Source organism: Hemiscyllium ocellatum, chromosome 37 (genome assembly GCF_020745735.1).
Source record: "Hemiscyllium ocellatum isolate sHemOce1 chromosome 37, sHemOce1.pat.X.cur, whole genome shotgun sequence".
In the NCBI taxonomy this organism is placed as follows: Eukaryota; Metazoa; Chordata; class Chondrichthyes; order Orectolobiformes; family Hemiscylliidae; genus Hemiscyllium; species Hemiscyllium ocellatum.
In genome coordinates, this window is record NC_083437.1 from 22,148,529 (window position 1) to 22,166,463 (window position 17,935).

General features: G+C 43.0%; 1 protein-coding gene across 1 annotated transcript; it reads left to right on the forward strand.

Moving 5' to 3' along the window:
- Window positions 1–1,461: 1,461 nt before the first annotated feature.
- si:ch73-15b2.5 (rho guanine nucleotide exchange factor 19) lies at window positions 1,462–17,648 on the forward strand. The gene is made up of 8 exons (XM_060851931.1): window positions 1,462–1,533; window positions 2,277–2,362; window positions 5,824–6,068; window positions 12,271–12,431; window positions 13,055–13,207; window positions 15,616–15,742; window positions 16,376–16,450; window positions 17,607–17,648. The coding sequence occupies exons 1-8, from the start codon at window positions 1,508–1,510 to the stop codon at window positions 17,646–17,648; spliced, it is 915 nt and encodes a 304-aa protein (XP_060707914.1). The 5' UTR covers window positions 1,462–1,507.
- Window positions 17,649–17,935: the final 287 nt, after the last annotated feature.

Sequence of the window (17,935 nt, forward strand, 5' to 3'; positions counted from 1 at the left end):
GCAATATCCAAATAAATTCAAAATATAAAACAAAAGTTTCAGCTCCTGGTTCTCGTCTAATCTTTCACATAATCCTCCTTGTTTTGTGAAGGTGGCAGATTCGCATCATATTCGAACTTGATTTGAACCTTCACCATCACTAGGTTTATTAAATAATAAAATAGCAAGTGACTTCAACATACTTTGCTGCTGGCATTGCATAAAAACCTCCTATAACACTTCCCTTCCTATTCTCACCATTGATAAACGCAATTCAGTCTTACCAAGTCTCTTCTCAAAATACAGTTTCTCCCATTTGAAAATAACTCTAAGAAAATCAATCAGCATCACATTTGAATCGTTAAATTCACAAAAAAACCCACCTATCACACAATTATTGAAAGAAATCCTGATATATTGTAATTGAATTCTGTTGTCTGGATTCACCCTTAAATCCTGCGCCTTGGGGAAGGACAGATGCTGTATTGAATTCCCAAATATTGTTGAAAAGTCTCTAATTCTCTCACCAACAGGTGATGAATCCACACTTCTATCCATACACACACACACACACACAGAGCCAGACATTGCCAACAGGGATGGCTGTTTAGCAATGAGAGGTAGAGGTTCTGTAAATTTATCTCCTCGCTTCTCCCAGTCCTCTCCATGTCTAATGGATTAGCCAGGTGATCAGACATTTTGCAGTTACTAAGGTAAGGGGAAGAGGCCTTAAATCTGAAGAAGACATATACTGGACTAGAAACATTAACTTTGCAGACCTGTTGAGTTTTTCCAGCATTTTCTGTTCTTTAGATTAGATTACTTACAGTGTGGAAACAGGCCATTCGGCCCAATCAAGTCCACACCGACCCGCTGAAGCACAACCCACCCAGACCCATTCCCTTACATTTACTCCTTCACCTAACACTACAGGCAATTGAGCAAGGCCAATTCACCTAACCTGCACAGTTTTGGACTGTGGGAGGAAACCGGAGCACCCGGAGGAAACCCAAATAGACACGGGGAGAATGTGCAAACTCCACACAGACAGTCGCCTGAGGCGGGAATTGAACATGGGAATTAAGGACTACGGGGAGAACGCTGGTAAGTGGAGTTGAAATGCCCATCAGCCATGATTGAATGGCGGAGTGGACTCGATGGGCGGAATGGCCTTACTTCCATTCCTATGTCTTATGGTCTCTGGCACTATGAGGCAGCAGTGGTAACCACCGTGCTGTAATGGAAAAATCATTCCAGTGATAATGAAGGCAATGGAAACACAGAATATGAGGGGACATCTGCCTTTCACTGGTAACCATGGTAACCATTAGTCATTTGGGGGCCCTGCATTCTGGAACAATCATGACATTCAAACTGAGCCAGCATGTGATTCTGATTGTGTCATGCTGATGGAATTTGCTGCTAATGTGGTAACTATCTGCTACAAACTGACCCCACTTCTGTTGTGGGTGAATTTTATCCTGAAATTTTTTAAAAAGCCACAGAAAGGCAAGGATTGCCAGTGACGATGGAAAAACTAAAAGAGACAACGAGGTAAAAAAAAAGAGACAGCTGGTGAATTCCGAAACCTCAAACTGTAGGAAGAATTAATTAATTATTTTATTGTCTGCATTCATTCGATGAAATGTTATTGATCAGAAAACGGAGTGTCATTCACACTATCAGGCTATGAAGCTGATTATTTGTCTCATATATTGCTTCTGTCAATTGCGTCGGCTCTTGTTCATCAAATGTTTTTGGGGAATTTAAGGGATGGGGCGGGGGTTAGTGCTTAATCTGCCCGGGGCAGAAGATTACATTCAAGCCACTCTGAGAGTGGAATGTTTATGAGGCAATATTATTTATTGGTTCGTTTCAATATACAATTGAAACTGTTCGGGCAGTTGATTGGACCCTCCCTCTTCCACCTCATACCGAAACGGGTCGACGTTGGAATCTTTTAATCTTGGAGAATTCACAGCATCTGGGGCTGCAACGATTAATCATCGATTGGGTTTAGGTATTAGATGGAGCTGTGTGTATTTTCAAGCTCCAATTGGAATCTAAATATACTCATCGGAAAAAAATTGAGCTTTCCTTTTCCCCCCAGATAGGTTTTTTAAAAGTACCTATTAGGGACTCTTCCTGCAAATCTTGTCTCTATTTCTTTCTCTCCATCGTTTTTGGTGAGGGTGACCCTTTCTTCACTCCAGTCAAGTCTGCTAGCTCACTCAATGAAGGCTTTAAGTTAGTGTTTAATTCTCAGCTTGGAACAGATAGTCTCTTGTGTTTTACAGAACCCAGAAGGTGCCAGTCAGAATAAGGGCAATGTCTGAAAGGATTGAGCAACTGAAGAAAAGAGAATCAAAGTATGTCCAGACACGTAAGTGGACCTTTCCTGGGAGTCAAGGTTGAGGCTTCAAGTCCTACAGCAGAGCCTTAACCACAAAAACGTCAGTTGACACTCCAGCAGAGTACTGAGGGAGTGCTGCATTATCGAAGATGTTGTCTTTCCAAAGAAAAGTTACATTGATAACTCCATTTGACCCCTTGGGTGGATTTAAAGGCTTTATTTTTTAAAGAAATGCTGATGAATAGTCAACTGGTCTTTTGGGGACTATTTATCCATTAGTGAACACACTTATAATACATTAATGTATGGGATATATCAGTTTGTTGGAGTTTACTGAGTGCAAATTGACTACATGTCAAAAGTAGTTGGAAAGCTGTATACAATGTGGATTTTTAATTGGTGTCTTACTGGCAAGTGGAGGAAAGAATGGTTATGGTAGGGGATTTTAACTTTCCACACATCGACTGGGACTGCCATAGTGTTAAAGGTTTAGATGGAGAGGAATTTCTTGTGTGTACAAGACAATATTCTGATTCAGAGTGTGGATGTACCTACTAGAGAAGGAGCAAATCTTGACCTACTCTTGGGAAATAAGGCAGGGCAGGTGACTGAGGTGTCAGTGGGGGAGCACTTTGGGGCCAGTGACCAAGATTCTATTCGTTTTAAAATAGTGATGGAAAAGGATAGACCAGATCTAAAAGTCCAAGTTCTAAATTGGAGAAAGGCCAATTTTGACGGTGTTAGGCAAGGACTTTCGAAAGCTGATTGGAGACAGATGTTTGCAGGTAAAGGGACGGCTGGAAAATGGGAAGCCTTCAGAAATGAGATAACAAGAATCCAGAGAAAGTATATTCCTGACAGGGTGAAAGAAAAGGCTGGTAGGTATAGGGAATGCTGGATGACTAAAGAAATTGTGGGTTAGGTTAAGAAAAAGAAGGAATCATATGTCAGGTATAGACAGGATAGATCGAGTGAATCCTTAGAGTATAAAGAAAGTAGGAGTATACTTAAGTGGGAAATCAGGAGGGCAAAACGGGTACATGAGATAGCTTTGGCAAATAGAATTAAGGAGAATCCAAAGGGTTTTACAAATATATTAAGGACAAAAGGATAACTCGGGAGAGAATAGGGCCCCTCAAAGATCAGCAAGGCGGCCTTTGTGTGGAGCCACAGAAAATGGGAGAGATACTAAATGAATATTTTGCATCTGTATTTACTGTGGAAAAGGATATGGAAGATATAGATTGTAGGGAAATTGATGGTGACATCTTGCAAAATGTCCAGATTACAGAGGAGGAAGTGCTGGATGTCTTGAAATGGTTGAAGATGGATAAATCCCCAGGATCTGATCAGGTGTACCCAAGAACTCTGTAGGAAGGTCGAAGTGATTGCTGGGCCTCTTGCTGAGATATTTGTATCATCGATCGTCACAGGTGAGGTGCCAGAAGACTGGAGGCTGGCTAACATGGTGCAACTGTTTAAGAAGGGTGGTAAAGACAAGCCAGGGAACAATAGACTGGTGAGCCAGACCTCAGTGGTGGGCAAATTGTTGGAGGGAATCCTGAGGGACAGGATGTACATGTATTTGGATAGGCAAGGACTGATTTGGGATAGTCAACATGGTTTTGTGTGTGGGAAATCTTGTGTCTCAAACCTGGTTGAGTTTTTTGAAGAAGTAACAAAGAAAATTGAAGGCAGAGCAGGAGATGTGATCTATCTGGACTTCAGTAAGGCATTCGACAAGGTTCCCCATGGGAGACTGATTAGCAAGGTTAGATCTAATGGAATACAGGGAGAACTAGCCATTTGGATACAGAACTGGCTGAAAGGTAGAAGACAGGGTGGTGGTGGAGGGTTGTTTTTCAGACTGCAGGCCTGTGACCAGTGGAGTGCCACAAGGATCTGTGCTGGGTCCTCTACTTTTTGTCATTTGCATAATTGATTTGGATGCGAGCATAAGAGGTACAGTTAGTAAGTTTGCAGATGACACCAAAATTGGAGGCGCAGTGCACAGCGAAGAGGGTTACCTCGGATTACAACAGGCTTTGGACCAGATGGGCCAGTGGGCTGAGAAGTGGCAGATGGAGTTTAATTTAGATAAATGTGAGGTGCTGCATTTTGGGAAAGCAATACTTAGCAGGACTTATACACTTAATGGTAAGGTCCTAGGGAGTGTTGCTGAACAAAGAGACCTTGGAGTGCAGGTTCATAGCTCCTTGAAAGTGGAGTTGCAGGTAGATAGGATAGTGAAGAAGGCATTTGGTATGCTTTCCTTTATTGGTCAGAGTATTGAGTACAGGAGTTGGGAGGTCATGTTGTGACTGTACAGGACATTGGTTAGGCCACTGTTGGAATATTGCATGCAATTCTGGTCTCCTTCCTATTGGAAAGATGTTGTGAAACTTGAAAGGGTTCAGAAAAGATTTACAAGGATGTTGCCAGTGTTGGAGGATCTGAGCTACAGCTGAACAGGCTGGAGATGTTTTCCCTGGAGCATCAAAGGCTAAAGGGTGACCTTATAGAGATTTACAAATTGAGGGGCATGGATAGGATAGGATAGACAAAGTCTTTTCCCTGGGGTAGGAGAGTCCAGAACTAGAGAGCATAGGTTTAGGGTGAGAGGGGAAAGATATAACAGAGACCAAAGGGGCAACTTTTTCAGAGGGTGGTACGTGTATGGAATGAGCTGCCAGAGGATGTAGTGGAGACTGTACAATTGCAACATTTAAGAGGCATTTGGATGGGTATATGAATAAGAAGGGTTTGGAGGGACATGGGCCAAGTGCTGGCAGGTGGGACAAGATTGGGTTGGGATATCTGGTCGGCATAGACGGGTTGGACTGAAGGGTCTGTTTCCATGCTGTATATCTCTATGACTCAATATGAGGAGAAAGTGAAAACAAAAAACACTGGCAATCATAGCGGGTCAAGCAGCATCCGTAAACGAGCTTCAGTACTACTTGTTTTCAGTATAGATTCCACCATCTGAAGTAATTTGCTCCGAGCGTATAAGGAGACATATTGGGTCAGATGATCCTTTTGATCAGGTAATCAAAGTGGTGGCTTTCAGTGCCTGAGGAGGAGGAGGAATGTGACTTGGGTTTCTGGAGAGATGCAGGGAATGAATTCCAGAGCTTGGGACGGGGCCAACAAAAGACATGGCCATCATTGGTGGAGCTGATGCGAGATGGTTAAAGAGATGGAAAAGCCACACCTATGGAAGGAGTTGTAAACAGGAATGTAGGAGAGAATACTTTTACAACATAAAGCCTAGGCTGTTAGCTTTGAAGAAAACAGTAATGAATTCTTGAACCAGAGGATGTTAGAAATGTGTGAGGGGATAGCAGGGCAGAGAGATTATTTTTAGATTACCTTGGCACAGGCATGGAGGATGAAATGTGGTGCAATACATGGATTCTCCACAGGTAGTTTTTGGGATACCTTTAGTGTGAAAAGGTTCTTATGTGTGTGCGTGTAATTGATCCTTTCAGAGCCATTGTACCAGAACTATTGGTTCCAGTCCATGCACGGAGACCCAACAAGGCCTGGAAAAACCTCTTCGGTGGTGGATATGACACTGTCCCTTGCTGGGGTTGTCGTGTCTTCTATAATGAACTCTTCTTCCTCTCAGTTTTCTCCCAAAGACTCCAGCTTCATCTCTTGGCACACGATCCCTGAAGTGAAGGAGAGTGGCCTTTTGGATGTAATTAGCATCCGGGAGTATAAACTGCAGGAGGTGAGTGAGAGTGAGGGGGATGTGTATGTCAGGTGGGTATGGGTGCAATGAAAGAAGGGATGATCAAACATCTGAGAATTATCGCACTACAAAATACCAAATCTGCAAGAAGTCTAAAATTAAAGAGTACACAGTAATATCTGAGTGGAGAGAGGGAGAAAACTTTCTTATTTCAAAAATATACCTTACTCATTATCTTTATGTACAAACATAGTCACTGAAGCAGTTCGATTCTGTGTGTCTTCGCACATTTGAGAGCAAACAACCTTTCGGAGTTTGATTAGATTACTTAGTGTGGAAACAGGCCCTTTGGCCCAACAAGTCCACACCGACCCATACCCCTACATTTACCTCTTACCTAACACTGGCAATTTAGCACGGCCAATTCACCTAACTCCCACATCTTTGGACTGTGGGAGGAAACCGGAGCACCCGGAGGAAACCCACGCAGACACGGGGAGAACGTGCAAACTCCACACAGTCAGTCGCCTGAGTCGGGAATTGAACTCTGGTCTCAGGCGCTGTGAGACAGCAGTGCTAACCACTGTGCCACCGTGCCGCCCACTACAGTTATTACTTTGGCAGGATACTATTTGAGGCACCAGGAGGGTCCAATAACTGAACAGACTCCCATTGTACTTGGGCAAAAAGACCTCATTTACTGGTCATTCCCCACTACCACTTGGCAACAGTTGCCCCAAGCTTGTGTATCCTTCAGCATGTAGTCCTGGACTCTCAAATGTGCCGGTCTGCTACACTCCATCATGGTCAACTCCTTTTTCTGGAGGATCAAGTTTCAGGCAGACCAAAGAGCATCTTTCACTGAGTTGATGCTTCCCCCATAGCAGTCTATGCTTGTCTCTGGGAACAGATTGTAGAGCACAGAGCCTCTCCCTGTAGCTGCTTGGGATGAACCTTGACAAAACCCACTGCATCTTTTCCCAGACTTCCTTTGCAAAGGCACATTCCAGAAGGAGATGTGTGACAACCTTTACACCACCTCCATTCTACCACCACCACTGAACTCCAAGTAATTGGACTGTTCAATGGCGCCAAGATGAGCCCCATCCATTGCAGCACCGGCGACAGACAGTTAATCTTTCAGGTTGATAAACTCTTACACAACTGCAAGAAGTTGGAGATGTAACAGTTTCCAAGTACGTAGAGACTGGGAAAGATTAAGCACACAGGAAGGTCTGTGATAAGGCCAAAGGTAGAAATGATTAAATGACAAAAAGCAAAGCAAAAGGAGATGGTAATGAGTCAATTAAAGAAACAACAGATGCATTAGAAAAGCTGTAAATGGCAATGACAGAATCTTTAGTAGTGCCTGCCAGCTGGAATAAAAGGGAACGATGATTAAGACCTAATGTTATGAAAATTAACTAATTTACCTCAAACAAAAGGCCACTGAGCTGCAACATTAACTTTTTTTTTCTTCACAGATGCTGCCTGACATGCTTAATGTCCCCAGCATTTACAGTGTACTGTATAAAGGCTACATTGAAATGCTGCTTTTAGAACTGGCTACTTTTGCCACCACACCCACATGCCCAGAATGTGAGCAATGTGTTATGACACCAGTTAAACAGCAACCTGTTCACACTCGTTTCAAAGTTTAGGGTGATCCAGGAGATCACCTGAATACATTTGTTTTGCAGCGTAGTTATATGTAATCTTTTAGTGGCATAGAGGAAACCTCCTTTGATTGGTTTCACATCAGAAGGGTGAACCCCAACAGCTATTAGTCTGTGTGTATTCACTGTATATGGTTCGCATTATACAGCAAAGCCAAATTGCTTCAAAACCATGCAAAATATGCAACTGTTGTGACGGTGCCTGCTTTCTATCTTCTCTACTTTACCAGACCTTTAAGAATTATAGACTCCCTACAGTGTGGAAACAGGCCATTTGGCCCAAAAGGTCCACCCTGATTCTTCAAAGGGTACCCCACCCCGACCCATTCCCCTACCCTATAATTCTACATTCCGCCTGGCTTATGCATCCCTGAACACTGTGGGCAATTTAGCATGGCCAATTCATCTAACCTGCACAGCTTTGTACTGTGGGGGAAACTTATGTAGACATGAGGAAAGTTTGCAAACTGCACACAGATAGTTGCCGAGGCTGGAATTGATCTTGGGTCCCTAGCACTGAGAGGCAGCAGTGCTGCCCACTCAGCAGGTCTGGCAACATCTGTGGGGAGAGAGAAAGTGTTAACGTTGAGTCTGATATGACTCTTCTTCATAACCTCACTTTCAGACTCAAAATATTAGAGTTAACATTGAGTCTGAAGTTGAGTCATATCAGATTCAATGATAACTGTTTCTCTCCCCAGCGATGTTACCAGACCTTCTCCAGGATTATCCATGTTTGTTTCAGATTTCCAGCATCTGAAGTACTTTGCTTTTGAGAAACTGTGAAGGGGCTTCTTTTAAGTTTGAGTGAAGTCAAGTTGAGTTGGAGGCTAAGGAAATTCTTCATGTCCATAAAGATGCTTACAAATCTTTTATAGATGTGCCATAGATAGCAACCTATCTGAATCCATCACAGCACAGTATGGCAATTGCTTTCCCAAGACTGTAAGAAACTAGGGAGTTTTGAACATAACCCAGTTTCCCATCCATTGATCTTCTCTTTACTTCCTGCTGCTTCAGGAAAGCAACCAACATATTCAAAGATTTCCTCCCCCACCAACCCCGGTTATACACCCTCTTCAGTCAGGCAGAAGATATAAATGTTCTTATACATGTATAAACCAGTTAAAGAACAGCTTCTTTGCTGCTGTCAGACTTTTGACTCTTCAGTGTTGATCTCTCTCTCTCTGTATTTTCTTGGTAACTAACACTATCCTGCACTGTTTTGTAACCTGATGCACTTGTATAGTACAATCTGCCTATAAAGTATGTAAGACAACACTTTTCACATTACCTTGGTAGAGGTGACTATGGGTGGGTTGCGCTTCGGCGGGTCGGTGTGGACTTGTTGGGCCGAAGGGCCTGTTTCCACACTGTAAGTCTAATCTAATCTAAAAAAATGATTGCATCAGTCAATAATGAGTTAGAGGCAGGGATGGGACTTGAACGCGTGACCAAATTGCAACAGTGTCTCACACTAGAATAACAGCACTGTTTTCCCCCAGACAGGAGCGAAAGGTAAATGTGTGAAATCAGTCCCAGTTACTGATGACAAGTGCATTGCCCAGACCTGATCAGGAAGGGATTTATTTAATTAGCTCAACATTTGACTGGGGTTATGTTGCCTCTTTGTATAATGCTGAGTGTTATAAATTACTAGAGCTGAAGTATCACACATTTGGCTACTTAAGACAAGAGCTCAAGTTGTTAGAGCAGAATATTAGCATGGTAAGATAAAATCGCTGTAGTCTTACCAGACAATAGGGCTGCTCACTCATTAGAGAGATGGCTGGTGCTGGTTTAACCTTGCAGTCCTAATGTAAGGGGAGAGGTTGAGAAGGTGTAACATTCGCAGGAACCTCTGCTAATGTTGGAATTAAATCCAAGCTGGGATAAAGGTGACAACCTGTAACCAGAGCAGTGCCATTGGAATCAATGCTGGGGTTAGTTATTTACAATGTATATTAACTTGGATTATGGATGTGAATGTAAAATCACCAAGTTTGCAGAATAACCTAACAACAGAAGGGAGAGCAAGAAGGTGAGGGTGATAGAATCTGCATAAGGGTATAGTTGGATTAAGTGAGTGGGCAAAAGCTTGGCAAATGGGCTACACAGGTAATAACTATGGCAGAAAGACTAGAGGAGCTGGCTACTATTTGAATGGAGAAAGACTGCAGAAAACTGCACCACTGAGTTGGAGAGTCCTTGTGCATAAATCTCTCAAAGCTAGCATCCAAGTTCATCAGGTAATTGGGACGGCAAATGAAATGTTGGTCTTTATTTCACAGGGAATGGAATATAAAAGCAAGTCCGTCCTGATAAAACTATTCAAGGCATGGGTCAGACCACAGCTGGAATACTATGAGCAATTTTGATTGTTATCTAAGGAAAGATCTTCTAGGATTGAAGGCAGTCCAGAGAATTCCAAGTATGGAGAGATTGTGTTCTGAGGACTGGTTGAGTAGTTTGGGCCTTTATTTGTTAACATTTAAAACAATGAGAACGTATCTCATTGAAGCTGTAAGATTTGTTTGGGGTTTGACCCGATTAGAAGCGGGAAGTTTATTTCCCCTTGTAGGAGAGTCTAGGAACAGAGAGCATCGTGTCAAAAGGAGTTGCCCAGTGGGACAGAAATGAGGAGGAATTTCTTTTTTAAAGACCGTGAATCTGTGGCAGTCGTTTCTCTTGAGGCTGTGTCATTAAGTGCATTTAAGTCTGAGGTAGATTTTTAATCAGTAAGGGCATCAAAGTTTACAGGGAAAAGTGGAGTTTATAATCAGGTTAACAATAACCTCATTGAATAGTGGTGCAGACTTGATGAGCCAAATTGCCTACCTTTTTTGTTATTCATCATATGAGATGTGGGCATCCCAGCATCTGTTGCTGATCCCTAGTTGCCCTTGAGAAGGTAATGCTGAGCTACGTTCTTAACCTGTTGCAGACTGCTGTAGGTAGGCCCACAATACCATTGGGGGGGCAGTTCCAGGATTTTGACCCGGTTACCCAAGAAATGGATATGTATTTCCAAGTCAAAATTGTGTGGTTTGGAGGGGAATTTAAGGTTGGTGGTATTCTGCTTGTCCTGATAGATGCTAGCGGTAGGGTGGCATGGTGGCTCAGTGGTTGGCACTTCTCCCTCACTGCACCAGGGGCTCGTGTTCACTTCCCACCTTGAGTGACTGTGCAAACTCCACACATGCATTCTTCCCGTATCTGTGTGGGTTTCATCCAGGTGCTCCGGTTTCCTTCTACATTCCAAAGATGTGCAGGTTAGGTGGATTGGCCATGCTAAATTACCCTGTAATGTCCAGGGACGTGGGGTCAAGGTGGATTTCCCACAGGAAACGTGGGGTTATGGGGATAAGGTAGGGGCTCGCTCTGAGTGGGATGCTCATTACAGATTTGATGGGCTGAAGACCTCTTTCTGCACTATAGGGACTCTGTGGTTGGGAGTTTGGAAGGTGCTGTCTAAGGATCTTTTGAATTTCTTCCGCTTCTTTATCTTTTAGTCTTATGGAAAGATAATTTGGAATAATCAGATCAACCTTGATCTTGTTGAATGATCGATGACTTGATGGGCCAAATGAGTTGCTGCTACTCTTGTTTTTAATTCATGCGTTCTCACATAGTGTGCATTCGGTTTTCAGGCTTCTCGATCTATCTACAAACATATATTGACCAAGTGTTTGTAGCCTGAATCAAATGCAACTACCATAATCATTGCCAGTTTATACAGTATTTTTAAAAAACCCAAAGTTCATAGAAAAGAAAAGACGGGGGCAAATGACAAGTTGAAAGAATAAAGTCTTAAGGAAGCTTTTAAAGTTGGTGAAAAGCATTTGGGAACGGAATTCTACGGAGTAGGATTGAGGGGTTGAAGATCCTACCATGAATGGGCTTTGAAAGGAGAGGTCAAGATTAGAGTGGTGCTGGAAAAGCACAATAGGTCAGGCAACATCCAAGGAGCAGGAGAATTGACGTTTCGGGCAAAAGCCCTGGGATGTCTACTTTGAAAGGAGGGATGATGAGAGGAACAGTGTATAGGTTAAAGAAGGATAGTAATCTAGAACTGGGAACAGTTGTAACATTGATGCAGGGTTAAAGGTGGAACATCTTAATTCTTGAGTGTTTGGGCTAGGGCAAATAAAGGTCGGGGTGATCTACGAGTTGAACTGAATACCTGGATTTTGGCCAGGTTAGGATTTATGGAGCGTATGTTACCACAGTAATGGTTTTGTAGTTTCAACCTGATTGATGAGAGATGTGGCATCCTAGATATTCTCTAGTTAACAATCAACTGTTTTAATGTCAATTATTAAGCAGATGCTTAAACAACTGAAACAGAGAAGCAGTTTTCTGATCCTGAGTACTTTGTTTTGAATGGAGGTGACAATAAACTTTAACAGTTAAATCTACCTTCACTCAGCTAACAGTTCAAACACTAGATCAAACTAAATCCAAGAAAATATAGATTGTCTTTGCAACATGTGTAGCTTGAAATGTAAGTGGGAGCTTAGGCTGACAAAACTTGACTAAATACAGTAGTTATTTCCTCCCTTCAGGCAATGTTCGAAGTTATTACATCGGAGGCATCTTACTTGCGGAGTTTGACGATAGCTGTCAGTCATTTCAGTAAGTGTCCGGAGATGTTGGAGATGCTAACGCTCACAGAGAGGCACACACTGTTCTCCAACTTGCAGGAAGTGAAGGACACAAGTGAAAGGTAGGCACGCAGAGAAAGCAGATACTAAATCCATTATTCTTCTCCCAGACACTCATTCTGCAAATGATTTCCCAATGAGTGCAAAGGCATCCTGGCAAAATAAGACCTGCTTAACTTGTGTAAAAGCAGATTGCTCTGTCTAAAGACATTATTAGAGTGTAATATTGTACCATGCAGACTATTGGCTCCCCAGTCTAGCCCCTGTGCTGTACAGAAATAGCTGGACAGTGATGAGGCTTCCATAATTCACTGCAGTGGTCTCTATCCTGTCCACGAGAAGCCCCGTGTGAAAGGGAGTACATGCCAAGTTTTGTTTTGATACCCCAGGTATTTTGAATGGTTTGCTGGTGCTCACATCTTTAGGTTCCAGTGTCAATGGTCACCCATGTTAGGTCCTAAAACCTGGTCCTGGACGAAAACAAGAATTAATTCCCTGTTTGGAGAAGTGAGATGGAGCTTGACTGGCCTGACCCAACCTATTTTGGTCATGAGCAAGGTCTTCATGAACCATTGCTGAGGAATGTGTAGGTTCCCTTATTCATACAGTAAATGCCTGTAGTGTGCTCCTCTGCATGTAGATCTGTGCATACCTGCTGCTGATTAGGTGTTTTCTTATTACACAGGTTTCTGTTGGACCTGGAGGAACGTCTGGGTGAGAATCTCTTGCTCACTGACATCAGTGACATTGTTCTGTGGCACTGTGCTGATTTTCGCAGAGTCTATATCCCATATGTCACAAATCAGATGTACCAGGAGCAGATGATACAGCAGCTTGAGTGAGTGTGATGTTCTCCTGACTTCTAGGTTGGTTTATGCTCATGCAGTAACTGAGAACTGATCCCCATGAGCACTGTAGGAGTCAGAGGTACAGCATGGAAACAGACCCTTCGGTCCAACCCGTCCATGCCGACCAGATTCCCAACTGCCAGCACCCGGCCCAATATCCCTCCAAACCCTTCCTATTCATATACCCATCCAAATGCCTCTTAAACATTGTAAGCTAAAGAACCTGTGTTCATTATTCTCCACAACCGAGTCACTGCTGTATGATTCATACATGTCATACATGCCTTACATACACACAGACAACCATGATGTGGTGAAGCCAGTGTTGGACTGGGGTAGACAAAGTTAAAATTCAGACAATTCCAGGTTATAGGTCAACAGGTTTATTTGGAAGTTCTAGCTTTCAGAATGCTGCTCCATCAGGTAACCAGTGGGGCAAGATCATAAGATGCGGAATTTATAGCAAAAGATCATAGAACCAGTCTCAGTTGCATTACACCATCTCCAAAGCAGAAATTTATAAAATGTCACATGAATTGATTGCCTGAGATTGTGTGCTCTTTTGTTCAAAAAGCGCACAATCTCAGGCAATCAATTCATGTGACTTTTTTTATAAATTCCTGCTTTGGAGAGAGAACCAAAATAAACAGGTAGGAAGCATCAGGAGATGGTGAAGTCAAACCAGTCTGACCCAAGATTGGAATACACACAGACTCTGACCTCACACCTTTTGATGCATTGTCAGAGCTAAAATGTCACCCTTTTTTTAATGAAACCTTAAGTTATCTCAGGAATGTGACTTGAAAGAAGTTCTGGGATTTACATATCAATGAATCAAAACCTGCAACCCATTCTAAAAGAATGAAAGACTTGATACAATATATTGAACAAATCTAGATTGCTATCAGTTGCATGACACTGATCTTTTGCTATAAATTGTCTTACAAACCAGCCCCACTAGTTACCTGATGAAGGAGCAGGGCTCTGGAAGCTAATACTTGGAAACCTGTTGGATTATAACCTAGTATTGTGACTTTTAACAAACTGGTAAGTCATGGAAGTCTGCTATTGCATCACACCCCCCTCTCCTCCTTCCATCTCTCTTTCACAGCACAAGAGAAGGCCATTCAGCCCATTGTGTATGTGCCAGCTTTCTGAATGAACAGTGCATCTGGTGCCATTTCACTACGTTCTCGTAACCGTGTGATCCTTCCTTTTGAAAGGTCGTAATCTAATTCCTCTTTGAATACTGCAATTGAACCTGCCTCTATCATTCTCAGGCAGCACATTCCAGGTCTTGGAAAAGCACAGCAGATCAGGCAGCATCCGAGGAGCAGGAAAATCTATGTTTCAGGCAAAAGCCCTTCAGGAATAGAAGCAGGGAGCTTCCAGGGTGGAGAGAGAAACTTTTATGAAGAGTTTTTGCCCGAAACATCGTTTTTTTTTTTCCCCTGTTCCTGGGATGCTGCCTGACCTGCTGTGCTTTTCCAGCACCACTCTGATCTAAACTCTGGTTTCCAGCATCTGCAGGCCTCACTTTTTTATTGCCTACATTCCAGATCTTGACCACTCGTAGAATCCCTACAATGTGGAAGCAGGTCATCTGGCCCATCAAGTCCACACTGACCCTCTGAAGAGCATCCCACCCAGATCCATCCCCTACCCTATCCAGTAACCCGCATTTCCTATGGCTAGCTATGGGTAATTTAGTATGGTCAAGCCACCTAAAACTACATATCTCTGGACTATGGGAGGAAGTTGGAGCATCCCGAGGAAACTCACGCAGACATGGGGAGAATGTACAAACTTCTCACACGATTACCCAAGGCTGGGATCGAACCCAGGTCCCTGGTTGCTGTGATATAGCAATGCTAACCACAGAGCCACCATGCTGCCTGGTTTGCAAAGCCTTTTTCCTGTGCCGAGATGGCTTCTTTTGCTCGTCACTTTGGATCTATAATCCTCTCACCACTGAGAGTCCTCGTGATTTTTGAATACCCAGATCTATTCACCTGTCAAATTTCTCTCCTCTAAGGAAACAAGATCCATCTATTCGATCTACCTACATAATGAACACCTATCCCAGGAACTGCTCTCGTAAATCCTTTTTGCATTCCCTCGTCTAACATATTTTAGTGCCGTGTGACTGACTGTCCAAAAGACAGTTCTGTTCCATCTGTCGCAAGATCACATGGACTTTGCACCGAACGGAGGAGGTTTCAGTTTAACAATGTGATGTAAGGAAATGGCAAGTGAATAACCCACCCTGGGAAGGCTAACGGGTCCAGTAGCAGGAGGCAATATTATAGATTGGGACCCTGCTGTATTCTGATGCCGAGTGAACAAAAGGAAATCGAGTGTAATCCTTGCCTTGTGTCTTTGCTCTGTTGTCTCCCAGGTTCAGTGAAGAATTTGTGCAGGTCCTAAAGAAACTGGAGGCACATCCAATCTGCCAGCGGCAGCTGCTGAAATCCTTCCTGATCCTACCATTCCAACGCATCACTCGGCTGAAGATCATGCTAGAGGTAACAGCCTTCAGTATTGCCATGTGAATTTTGATCCGTTTCTTCACAGGGTTATCTCTGTCCTCTCCTGTTCCTCCCCTGAACACTTTGGCTACAGTGAGGGCTGATAACTTGCACCCACCTGGTTTCGGCACTCACTCCAGTTACAGCGTCCAGGAAGAGAGGAGGCTTCCTGCTGTGGTAACTAACTGGATATCTCCTTCTCTTGCGACGCAAAATTCTGGTAGTGGATTTAAACTAAAGTGTTGGGTGGAGAAGAAACTTGATTTGTATTGCAAGATTAGGATTTATTTGCTCTCTTCTCTTGGTAATGTTTTGAGTTTGGAGTGGAATTTATTTTAATGGATGCTTCTAGAAAACCTTTCAAAATCATAAGTCATCAAACACCCCTCCCCCATCTCAAAAGTATTGGACTTGAACTGCACTCTGTGTCTTTGCTCCAATGTTTTAAATTATAGTTTCTGAAAGACTTTGCAAGTTGGCCATTATCATCAGATGTGGGTAAATTTCTCATTTTCCTTTAATGAAGTTGAGTCTTTGTCTCTCGCTCTCTTTGACCACTGTACAGAGCCTTGTTGTGTTGGCTGCTCAGTCATCTGTTGATGTATTATTTCTTTTTTGGGGCTTCTTCAGAAAATCCTGGTGCTAAATCCCCCAGAGAGTCCGGTGGCAGATTCTGTTCAGAAAGCTGTGGAAGCGATCGGGGAGGTGAGGCTCACTTGCTTTTTGTGTGGAGATCCCTGTCACCCAAGGACAATACCTGTCTGTCTGATTTGCTGCTCCCACATTTACATATAGGGACTTAGGGGAGGAATGTACGTGCGCTGTTTGTTATCCTATTCTAATCATCATAAATCCAATCATACAGATTAGTAAAATATTGAGTTATTTATTTGAAGAGGAGATTATATACATAGTCTCACTATTAACTGGGTAGGCATGTGCCTTAGTGAAGATGATAATGTACTTGGAGTACATAATCATGGGATTACTAATCATACTGTCACTGGCCGTGATTGCCAATAGTTTAAGGTATGGACCTCCCACCTCCGTATCCCTCCATATCATATAATACTACTTCCCCATATTAACAGTTGTGAACTGAGTATCAGGTATTCTTTGATCAGCTTTTTGTAGGTTCTGCCCAAGGGACTGGCTTGAAGAAATGTCCATGTCATGTGGTAAAGCCTTGCACCAAGATTTTTGGGCATGCTGTCCTGAAATCCCCCAGCATTTGCTGCAGGCAATGAAAAACCCAGTTTTTCATCACTGTAGCATCCCACTTCCTGAAACCATTTACAGCTGGTTGTTTTAGGTGAGGCAATGACTTAATTGTAATGTCACTGGAGTAGTAATGCAAAATTTCTGGAGGATGTTCTGGGGGCATGAGTTTGAATCTCAGCATACCAGATGATTTGAAGTTTGAGGTAATCAAAAATCTGGGAATGGAAAACTTAATGGTGACCATAGGCAATTGACTTAAACATCCAGTTTGTTTATTAATGTCGTTTCAGGGAAGGAAATCTTGGAATAAAACCACAGGATCCCTACAGTGTGAAAGCAGGCCACTTGGCCCATCAAGTCCACACTGACCTTCCCACTCAATCCCTGTAACCCTGCATTTCCCATGGCTAATTCGCCTAGCCTGCACATCTTCGGACAGTGAGAGGAAAACCACTCCGACGCAAGGAGTATGTGCAAACTCCACACACAGTTCCCAAGGGTGGAACTGAACCCGGGTGCCTGACACTGAGGCAGCAGTGCTAATGATTGAGCCACCACGCCACCCCACTGCCCCACGATCTGCTGACCTATTTCTTTGCACCCAATGTGGTTGACTCTTAAATGTTCTCTGGGCTATTAGGGAAGAGCAATAAATGCCACCAGTGATGCCAATATCCCATGAACCAATTTTAAAAAGTGATAAAATTTGACTTGATCTTGTTGGCAGATATAGAAAGCATCTGATCTTGCATAAGACCAGAAGGCAGTGTTGGAATATAGAGCAAACTAGATTGAATCTTTCATGTTGTTATATTTCTAGATGTTGCAATGTTTCTTGGAGGGGGGATAAGACCTGTTTTTCAGGTTCTGACAGGAGAGCAACATGGCTCTTGTATCTTTGAGTTTCAATAAACCCACCCATCATTTGCCTAAATTCCAGGGAGTATAGTTTGGGCCTATACTCAGAGT

Bases quoted from the DNA above. Each gene is read 5' to 3' on its own strand.
- si:ch73-15b2.5 (XM_060851931.1), top strand. From the start codon at position 1,508: ATGGAAAAACTAAAAGAGACAACGAG. The intron at 1,534-2,276 runs GTAAAAAAAAAG...TGTGTTTTACAG, and splicing joins AAACTAAAAGAGACAACGAG to AACCCAGAAGGTGCCAGTCA. The intron at 13,208-15,615 runs GTGAGTGTGATG...GTTGTCTCCCAG, and splicing joins CAGATGATACAGCAGCTTGA to GTTCAGTGAAGAATTTGTGC.